Below are 11,405 nucleotides of genomic sequence, written 5' to 3' on the forward strand. Positions count from 1 at the left end.
TACCCTCCAAACGAACCAAATCGCACCGCGTACACCCCTATTTAAGGGACAAGTTGGGTCTGAACGAAACAAGGAATAGAGAGCCCGAATAAAGGTATCGTAGGGAGGTGAAGACAATCTATGGGGACAGTGCCCTCGACCTTGACAGTAAAAATACCCGAAAAAGGTACGCTCGTCAAGTTTATAATCTAAAGAGTTTATTAGAAAATTAGGACTTTTATTCAAAATTATATTCAATTACAAAATAGATTTGAATAAAGATAATTTTTCCTATGTTCTATTCATATATTTATTAAAAATAAACATAAAATTCGGGCTTTTAACACGTTCGATCGGGCCGGGCCATACTTTTTTCCGGATTGGGCCAACCTTTTGTCCCGATCGGGCCTAAATCCGGATCATGTTTAAATCCGGACTTTTATCGATCGAGCTGAACCGAATTTTTATGATAAATATGTGACCCGTCAAGGGTCGTGGATCAGATCAAACCGGACAAAACTTTTTCCGAATCAAAATTTTACCGATTTTTTTTTAATCGGACGGATTTTTCGGATTCGAATTTTTAGATCTTTGCATGGGACTAAGCTTATGCAACACGTCCACGGTCCACCAACCGGAAACCACCGAGGCACCACATTAATGCATAGATATGGCCTGCTCATCTCTCCCATCACGGGTTTTTTCCTTTCTTTTTTCTGTCAAAGTTTAAATGAAAATCATTTGGTTCCTTTTTTATAATGAAATTTTTAATAAAAAATGACATCCCGTATATTTATGCGTTTACAAATGTATTAAATTGAGATTTTGAAAAATTGATAATAATCCATGAATTTTACAAGATTTTTGTTGATTTTAGAAGTTCGCGGATTTTGACGGAGTTGATAAATTTTTTTTGCATAGTATTTATGATTTTGTGAAATTTTTTAGAAATCTTTCAAAATCTCGTGTATTTTGGTGAGGTTTCAAAAGATTAAAATGTAAACCAAATTCATCAAAATCCACATATCTTTCAAATAAAACAAAATACATGAAATTTTGAATATCATTATATTTCAATGGAATTTTTAAAATCTAAATTAACTACACTCAGATTTTGATAGATTTTTTCAAATCTAAATTGAATAAACTCATATTTTAATCAATTTTTTATAATCCAAATTGAATACCTCCAGATTTTAAAGAATATTTCAAAATCTAAATTAAATATCCATGAAATCTGAAAATCCTTAAAAATTCTTAAAAATCTTGATTGAATACATTCTCTTAATGTATAATATATAATATATTATTGATATTTTTTGTGAGATTCCTGATCCTCAATAAATATGAATTCTGGCCGGTTCACAATTCACATGCATGAAATCCGCATAAAAATTGGATATCACATAAATACATTATTGATGAATATTTTATAGGCATATATACCCGACACGTAAAATTCATCATATATTCCCGTTCGTGTACGAAATCTTAAATTAAATAAAAAATATTCACGAAATCTCAATTTCCAAACCGAAAAAACTTACAGATTACAATTCAACCATATAAAGGACCCATTGACCATGTAAGTTTGTACACACAACACAACTATATTGATCACACTTCTTGAGTACACACGCTCTCTTCAAACCAGAAGTAGATTTTGTAAGAAAACAACATGAATGGAAAAGTGAGTAAACATGATAAACACCATTCATTGTTAAGAGGAGGAATAAGAGATCCTAAGAGTTACACTCATGGATTCTCTTCTACTCAGATTCAAACTCTTTCTTCTGTTTGTGAAGCTTTTTTACCTCCTCTGTCTTTTACTCATCAAAGTCAATGCATACCCATGTCTTTGTCTCTGCTTTCTGGAGCTCATTCTCCAATCCCGGATGAGGTAATCAATCTTAACATTAATGTGTTTGTGTGTGTAGTAGTAGTTTTTTATTTTTGTTTTTTTTTCCCATAAAAGGGTACAAGAGTTCAACCACTACACCAACACTTCGTTATAGTTTTTTGCTTTTTAAATTATTGTATTTATGTGTTTTATTTCTTTATGCATGTCATTATAATTTCCTTTGTTATTTTTTGAAGAAAATTTATCCTTTTCAATGAAGAAATTCAAGAATTTTCGCAAGTTATAACATTTTCCTTGAATTTTCTTTGTCTGGCACTTACAGCCAGGCAGACGTAGTGGATATGTTTGGTTTGGTTTGGTCACCCGTTTTTAGTTTTAATATTATTTTTGAGAAGTATTTATTTTATTGAATTTCTACTTATTTTTTATTGTTGGATAGGTTGCAGAGAAATTGGTGACAAATGGTTTGCCAGAAGCAGTGAAGTTAATTAGTGTAATTCTGATGCTTCTATCAACAAGATTGGGAAGTCTATTAGTTTGTGGATTTGCTTGTTTACAATGGAGATGGCCTTTTATCCTCAAGTTCTCTGAGTTATCCTTGAAGCAAAGAGAGGAGATTTTACTGAAATGGTCCAAGCAATCATTTATCATCCCTTTAAGATTGGTATTTGTGGTGCTTAAAGTCATCTGTTGCTACATCACCTTTGCTTTGGTAAATATTTTATCTTATCTATACTTTATTTTATAATAGAGATGAATGTATTTGTTTATTTAGTCAGTGTGTGTGTGTGTGAGCTATGTTTAACTCAAATTTCAAATTAAAGTGTCAATTGTTAGCATTTTCACTTCACAAGTAAGAAAATGAGAACATGAAGCCTTGATTGACATAAACTGGTGAGATATGCATTAAAAGACACTCATGAATCATAATATTGATGAATACTGCTAGGCTTTGACTGTTGCAACTTGCAGGGATGTAGGTGATTAATAAATTATGTATTAAAATTATTACCTAGTGGGAATTGCTGTCTAAGATAACAACATTTCTGATAAATTGAAGCCCACATATTTAATGCTTATTCTTGAGATAGTTACATTTGAGCATGCCAATCATATTCTTGATTCTGAGCTATTATGGCCTAGTTGAGCTGATGAACCTATGGTTCCATGGTAATCGTTTGGTTTTCCCATCCGGACGTAGTGTAAGATGTACTTTGAACTTACTACATTTAGGAAAAATAAATCAATGGATGTTTGTCTACAAACCCTTGTAGTAATTTAGAGGCTTTTCCCATTAAGGACCCTTTTGAGATTTTTCGGAAATCATTGAAATTATGAAGCTTTTACTCTAGATGCTGTTCTTACTCTTTAAAAATTACATATTTCTCAGTTCTCGGATCTCAGGTCTCTTTATTCCTCGAGTACAGGAAACATAGCAACCAAAAATATTAACAGGAACTTTTTTGGTATATCATTAGCCTAGACAACTAACTCAGAATTGATCTTTTGACCTGCCTCAACTGTATCCTCTACTGAATAATATATGCACATTACATATTTAATTAAAACATCCAAGAAAGTAGCTTTCTTTGTATGTTTAATGTGATATCTGTCATTCAAGTCAATGGAGCCGACCTGGTTTGAATTAGTGTTCTCTCTGTATTATTGAAAAATTTCGAATGAATAAATTTTAAATACACATATTGTAACAGTGGCAGGGTACAGTAACTCTTAGTTTGTTACTCTAATTTTTCATATGGATGAAGTTTAATTGCTGACTTCACAATTTGTGGTTTATCTATTTTGTATTGAATTCTTTTATGCAATTGTTGCAGACTGATGAAAACTATGAAAATCAAGCTCTGGAATCAATTGGATACCTCGTGAACAAGGAAGATGAGAACTTAAACAAAACCAAGAAAGAGAGACCTCTTGAAAGGGGTATCATAGAAATGACCTATGCCAATGACCTAACTTTAATCAACTCTCTTGTATCAAAAGGACTCGAGGTAATAAAAGATACAGAGGACAATGTGTATCGTGTCAAATGTGATGTTGTCATTGTTGGTTCTGGAAGTGGAGGTGGAGTTGCTGCTGCAGTACTTGCGAATTCCGACCTTAAAGTGCTTGTTCTTGAGAAAGGTGAATACTTTGTGCCTGAAGATTATTCTTGCCTTGAAGGCCCTTCCATGCGTGAATTATACGAATCTGGTGGCATGCTATCAACCATTGATGGTAAAACAATGATTATGTCCGGAACAACAGTTGGTGGAGGATCTGCTGTAAATTGGGCTGCTACCATTAAGACGCCAGAGTTTGTACTCAGGGACTGGGCGGTGAATCAGAAGCTGCCACTGTTTGGAAGTAATGAATATCAAGAAGCCATGAACATTGTGAGTAAAAGACTTGGCGTTACAGAGAATTGTACTGAAGAAGGATTTCAGAACAAAGTAATCCGGAAAGGGTGTGAGAATCTTGGTTTGAAGGTTGAGAGGATTTCAAGGAATTCCTCAGAGGATCACTATTGTGGTGCTTGTTGTTATGGTTGTAAAACAGGAGACAAAAAAGGGACTGACTCCACTTGGCTAGTTGATGCTGTTGAGAATAATGCAGTGATATTAACAGGATGCAAAGCACAGAAAATTATTCTAGAGGATAAAAAGAATGGGAAGATCGGGGGAAGATGCTTGGGAGTGATGGCCAATGCTGTGAACAAGAAAATTACAATAAAGTTGAGAATTGAAGCACGTGCAACTATTGCAGCAGGTGGCTCTCTCTGCACACCCCCACTGATGATTTCTAGCGGCTTAAAGAACCAACATATTGGAAAGAACCTTCATCTCCACCCTGTTTTGTTTGCTTGGGGTTACTTTCCAGAACCAATATCGGAAATCACAGGGAAGAGTCATGAAGGAGGAATCCTTACGTCACTCCATAAGGTGGAATCCAAAGAATCAAATTTTACAGCTTTAGTGGAAGCTGCTGCACTAGGTCCTGCTTCATATGCAGCACTGTTTCCATGGCTTTCGGGGCTGGGCATAAAAGTAGGGATGGCAAGATACACAAGGACTGCAACACTCTTTACACTGGTCAGAGATCAAGGTTCAGGGAAAGTGAAATCAGAGGGTAGGATTCGTTACTGGTTAGATGACATTGACAAAGAAAATCTTAAAACAGGGTTGAGACGTGCGCTGAAGATCTTGGTTGCAGCAGGAGCAGTTGAAGTGGGCACATTTAGGAGCGATGGACAGAGCATGAAATGTGAAGGGATTAAGGATGGGGATTTGGAGGAATTTTTAGATACAGTCACAGCAGCTGGAGGACCAGAGTCAAAAGAAGACTGCTGGACCATGTATGCATCGGCACATCAGATGGGCAGTTGCAAGATGGGTGCTTCGGACGAAAATGGTGCAGTCGATGAGAATGGAGAGACTTGGGAAGCCAAAGACTTGTTTGTTTTTGATGGAAGTGTACTTCCAACTGCTGTTGGTATCAATCCCATGCTTACGATCGAAGCAACCGCCTTTTGTCTCTCAAAAAGATTAGCAAAATCACTGAAGAAAGGAGTGTAGCTCTTCCCTTCAGATTTTAGCTTAACTACTTTATGTAAGAACAAAAAATTTAATGTGCACATTACTTATCTACTTCATCATATAATGAATTTGTAGTATTTATATGCAGCTATCCATTTGCCATAATTCTAATAAAAAAAACTTTCCATTCATTCCCATCTATTATTTCTTGTTGAGTGGCTGATTTCTAGCTTAAAAAAAACTTGTGTATCTAGTTTGATAAATTCAAGTGTTGAGAATATTTGCCAATTGCAGCTTTGTGATTAAGCCTGAGTTCGAAACTCAACATGATGTAGGGAAGTTCGATGTTTTAATCAGTTCACTGGAAAGAACAAGAACTATTCCCAAACTACTAAATTATTTTCTGTCAGAACTCTGTAAATTGCAGAAAAGAATGCTAACTAATAGAGATGAAACGAAGAAGATGATCAAAAACAGTAAAGAGAGAAACAATGAATATCTACATTACTTGAGTATTCAGGCTCACAAATCACAGAAATGAAGGTGATTGTTACATGCATCACAGTGACACACTCATATATACAAGATCTGATTCTAGACCTCTGACAAACTCTCTAACTAACTTTACCAGTAGGCTGATAGCTGTTGTCAATAAGCTTGCCAAAAGACGGACTGGCCAACCCAGCACATTCAGCATATTATGTTTCTTCATGTTGCTTATTTTGTAGCGAAGCTGTTGCTTGCTCCTCTACAACATTCTCCCTTAAGTTGGAGGTTTGGAAAAAATTACAAACCCCCAACTTGCGACGTAAGAGTGACAGACGAGAAAAATTATAGGATTAGTAAACATGTCAGCACGTTGGAGAGCAATGGTGATCATACCAAGCTGTAAACTTTTTTTGTCAATGTGCTTCGTACACTCTTGGAAGACAGGATTAGTAGCAATATATGTGGCAAATCAGCTGTCACAGTGTAGAATCATTGGTATGAGAGAGTGCATACCGAATGACCTAGAGACCAAGAAGCAAGGTAAGTTCACAGCAGGTATCACGTATCACTCTTTCAGTTGCATGGGAAAGGTCATCGGTGCACGGTGCTAGCACCGGAGCTTCAAAATTTTCTTTACCAGTCACTGCATTTCTTTTTACAAGTACAAAAATTCAATTCTAAGTCCCACTGGCCCTCAAGATTATGAGCACGAGAACTCGCTTCTGGAAGCTGCAAATAGCTGGCTTCAGGGTTAAAATGTTGTCCTCCCTGATTTCCAGTTTTTTCGTTCTCATTACTCGAGGAGATTTTTTTTTTTGTCAGGCATTACCCACGGAGATGATATGGTCTAAGCTAGGCTATATGCCTAATGAGCCAGAAGGTTATCTTAGCTAGGAAGGCTTCAGGGTTTGAATGTTGTCCAGAAGCTAAGAGAATCTTGACAATTAGCGCTGGTGATAATGACGATCACGTTGAATGATCTGTAACTCTTAGCCTGCTTATACAAACCTATACAAAAAATATTACAGAATAGGTTATCTTTTTAAGGATATTATGATCTTTGAAAGAGGAATTAAAGGATTTGCAAAATGAAATCTTCTATAAGAGGAGGCATCAGATGCAGAAAGTAAGGGTCTTACTCTGATACCATCTTCAAGAGTATGGTTTTCACTAGGATTTTTGAAGGTCGAGCATTTATCAGTTCTGTGTCCCCAAGGATATATATAAGGAGTCGAATCTTAGACCGTTCTTTAAATTGACTCTTAATAACATGTTAAAATTTATTTTTAATAACATGTCAAATTAGCGACTCTTCATACTCAAATTTTATTAGGACACCTTAATTGCAAGGTGTATTGAATCCTACCCCACTTCTCTCATTTTGTGTCTATTATAACATCGTATGCTTCTTAAAATTTAGGAGAATTGGTTAACTTGCATGATATTCATAACTTCTGTTGTTGGATTTTTCAAATTCGAATTCATCCCAACAAAATTATGCGGTGGTAGATACAATAATGGGAAAAGATTCCTACTTCATAATTAAAAGATAAAATTTGTATTATGGTGACTTCAAAATGGGATAAAAGTTCAAAAAGGGACAAATTATCTTTGTGATTTATTTTACGATCTAAAAATAATTTAGAAAAAATGCTTATAAAAGTAACTGCTAGAATATTTTTTTATATAATTTTAGATAATATTACTCTCATGTAAATTGTATTTTGCATTCATTTGGATATTTATTTAATAAATTTTGATATTTTATTATAGCAAATAAAGAATCCATAACTTGGAAAGATTTGAAGCGAAAAGACCTATTTTGGAGTGAAAATTGAACAAAATTTGTATTATTTGACTATACGGAGTGTAAATACTCTTTGGGTCGTATCTAAAGATCCATAAATTCGTTTTCGATTATTAGTTAGGGACATAAAGATATACGTACACGTATTTTTACAAACAGTTAGGGTTAATATTTTCCATCTCTTTCGTTGGATAATTTGTTCGTGCTTGGATCTTGAGTTCTTCTTTAATTTAAAGTTTAAGGTATTCTTATCTCTTCTTATTTTGTCGATATATATTTCACATGACTTCCTTTATTGTTATGGTTGTTTTTACTTTTATCATGATTTTAGGGTTTAAGGGAAGACATATTTGCAACATGAATATGCTTTGATTAATTAGTAATTTAATGGGTAAAGAGTAATTCTAATTGACATGTTTTATTGTTTAATCTATGCAATTGGCTAATATTGTGGATTAATTGAATGTAAATAGAAGTAATAAATCGAGAGATTTTACTCACTAGAGGCACACAGTTGATTAGCAGAATTGAGCATGAGTGCGAAAGCTTTATTAGATTTCTGAAAGTATTAATGTTTGAGAGAGATTAACCATTACTTTAATTACTCAACCCAATAACTTGCTACATTTTTAAGAATATTTCGGTGTAATCATGGTGTATCTGCATTACCCTAGATTTCAGTTAATTAATTTTAAACACACCTCATTTGTATTATTTAGTTAGTTAAGACTGCTCAACACTCGTTCTTTATCTAGAAACAATTTGCAATAGTTAGATTAAATTAGTCGAAACAGTCTCCTTATGAATACGACCCGTATTTGCCTGTATAACAACAGATATCGTGCACTTGCAGCATATAAAATAACTCATAAGTGACATGATCATGTTAAACCCGTTTCTGAACACCTTAAACTTTTTAATAAAACTAATAATTTATAATTATTTAAATTATGGTAGTCATAGAGACATGTTAGGACACATCTTACAACTAGTCTATTGTATAGCGTTAATCGGGACTATTTAAATGACCTCTTCGCCACAGAATCCTTTATTTTGAAATACAATAAATATGAACTTATTATATGTACTTGGTAGATTATGTCATTTTATTCATTATACTTATGTAATAATACTTGAAGATGAGATGATAAAAAAGGATTATACGAAAAATTCAGGGAAGGATATAAATTAATAATCGATGAATATAAAAGTGATCGTATCGAATATTGTAATTGTTTGTATACGCCAATTATTTATTAGTATGTCGTCATATATTCATAATGGTGAAAGATATAAATCATTATGGTTATTACAATATTATTCTTTTAAATATTTGTATATGTACCATTTTTATACTTAAAAGAATTCTACTTTCAAAATTGATGAATGTAATAACTAAAATGTATAATCTAAATTATATTAAAAAAAAGATCATGTAAAACCTTGAAACTTAGGAATATACTAACACATACTATTGTTAATTACATTTTTGTATAGTTAATTTATTAAAAATTTACAAGGACATGATAAAAAATATATTTCTCCTCGATCCACGAAATGAGATTATTTTGCTTCTCGATCCCCGCCCCGACGGGGAATGGGGATCCCATCGAGTATTTGAAGATTTTTAAAAATTTTAATTAAATAAAATGTATTATATTTGTAATATATTTTTAATAAATATAATTTAATAAATCATGATAATAAATATGTTTTAAATTTAAAATCATATTTTATATAGTAATTCGAATTTAAATATATTTATAATAAAATTTAATATTAAAATTATATCCATTAAATCATATTCTATTATAAAAATTTAGTATAATAAAAAAATTAAAAGTTAAACTTTAAGAATATATAAATATTATATTTACTCATAATAATTTAATACATATATATATATATATTTATATATATTAAATATGATAATCAGGGATTGGGGAACAGGGCGGGAATATCAAATTCTCGACCACGTCCCGATCCCGAATTATTTTTATAATTTTCCTCACTTCACGTCTCGAACCCGAAAAATTTCCTGAATCTCTGACCCGAACGGGGCAAGGATCGGATCAGATAAGGGAGGGGTGGGTGAAATGTACATCCCTACTCGTTTAAGTGAACTCGACTCGACTCATTTTCTTAAATGAGCCGGTTTTAAACATGAAAATGAGTTCGGATTAGTAAATGAGTCGCGCCGAACTTTTTATCTGTTCGGCTCGGACTCGACTCATTTAGCCCGGACTTGCTAACTCGACTCAGTTCGGATAAAGATTATATATATTACAAAAAATAAATTATTAATAATCATTTAAATATTTTTACCAGTACATTTTTTCATCATTTATTGATAATTTAATTATGTTAGAATTTTTGTTTATTTTTCTAAATTTAACACTTAATTTTTTTCGTGAGAAAACTATCAAACATTGTTATTATAATATATTTATCTCCAATTCTTCGTATTTTCATAGACACTATTAAAACCTTGTAATTGACATTGAACTAAATTTAAGTAAAACATCAAAACATAATAAAATTTCATATCCACTATTTAAAAAGTAATATACTATTTTTAAAGTAATGAATGTCTCAATATTTTAAAATTAATTCGGATGTATTCCTGAAACATGTCTTGAAAAATAAAATGATATAGATTAAAAAAACTAGTGTAAAGTGTGAGTGTGCGTATATAATTGTAAGATACGACTAGTATTTGATCTCGATACAACTTGTAAAATTATAAATTATATTTTAAAGTTGGTCGATTGAAAAAATGTGCAAACTATTAGTGGACAACCCGACTTGACTCAAATTCGGCTCAGCTTGGTTGTTCGTGAATAAACTCGTGTTCGATTGAACGAGCCGAGTTTGAACATCACTTCTGGCTCGGTTATTAAATTTGGATCGGTTTATTTAAAAAATAAATTAAACTCAGCTCTACTCGACCACAGCTCGGCTCTGTTCATCTCCGCATGCCTAACACCCAATCATGATGAACATATTTCAGGTTTATCCATATCGATCCCTAACCAACAAGAGGGATACATCCGTTAAAATCATATTTTATATAGTAATTCAAATTTAAATATTTTAATGAAAGATAATATTCATTAAATCATATTCTATTATAAAAATTTAGTATAATAAAATAATTTAAAATTAAACTTTAAAAATGTATAAACACTATACTTACTCATATTAATTTAATAAATATACATAAAAAATATTTTTTTTATATATTAAATATGATAATCGGTTATCGGGAACGGGGCAGGGATACCCAAATCCCCGACTCCGTCCCGATCTCCAAATTATTTTTATAATTTTCCCCGTTTTCCGTCTCGAATCCCAAAAATTCCCCGAATTCCTGACCCGAACGGGGCAATGATAGGATTGGATAGAAGAGGGGCATGTGAAATGTCCATCCATACTCGTTTAAGTGAAATCGACTCGACTCGTTTCCTTAAATGAGCCGATCTAAAACATGAAAATGAGTTTAAATGAGTAAATGAGCCGAGTCGAACTTTTTGTATATTCGACTCGACTCGTTTAGCTCGGACTCGCTAACTCGACTCAGTTCAGATAAAGTTTATATATATTACAAATAATAAATTATTACTAATCATTTCAATATTTTTACCATTACATTTTTCATCATTTATTGATAATTTAGTTATGTTAGAATTTTTGTTTATTTTTCTAAATTTAACACTTAATTTTTTTTTGAGGAAAC

The 11,405-nt window shown here is 32.6% G+C and overlaps 1 protein-coding gene across 1 annotated transcript; it reads left to right on the forward strand.

Moving 5' to 3' along the window:
* Nucleotides 1-1,563: 1,563 nt before the first annotated feature.
* Nucleotides 1,564-5,564, forward strand: LOC141684846 (long-chain-alcohol oxidase FAO2-like). Its single transcript, XM_074489985.1, has 3 exons — nt 1,564-1,879; nt 2,280-2,552; nt 3,676-5,564. The coding sequence occupies exons 1-3, from the start codon at nt 1,658-1,660 to the stop codon at nt 5,410-5,412; spliced, it is 2,232 nt and encodes a 743-aa protein (XP_074346086.1). The 5' UTR covers nt 1,564-1,657; the 3' UTR covers nt 5,413-5,564.
* Nucleotides 5,565-11,405: the final 5,841 nt, after the last annotated feature.

Source organism: Apium graveolens, chromosome 9, assembly GCF_009905375.1.
Source record: "Apium graveolens cultivar Ventura chromosome 9, ASM990537v1, whole genome shotgun sequence".
Classification (NCBI taxonomy): Eukaryota; Viridiplantae; Streptophyta; class Magnoliopsida; order Apiales; family Apiaceae; genus Apium; species Apium graveolens.

Coding starts and splice junctions, on each gene's coding strand:
- LOC141684846 (XM_074489985.1), top strand. CDS start 1,658: ATGAATGGAAAAGTGAGTAAACATGATAAACACCATTCATTGTTAAGA. Junction 1,880..2,279: donor ATTCTCCAATCCCGGATGAG/GTAATCAATCTT, acceptor ATTGTTGGATAG/GTTGCAGAGAAATTGGTGAC. Junction 2,553..3,675: donor GCTACATCACCTTTGCTTTG/GTAAATATTTTA, acceptor CAATTGTTGCAG/ACTGATGAAAACTATGAAAA.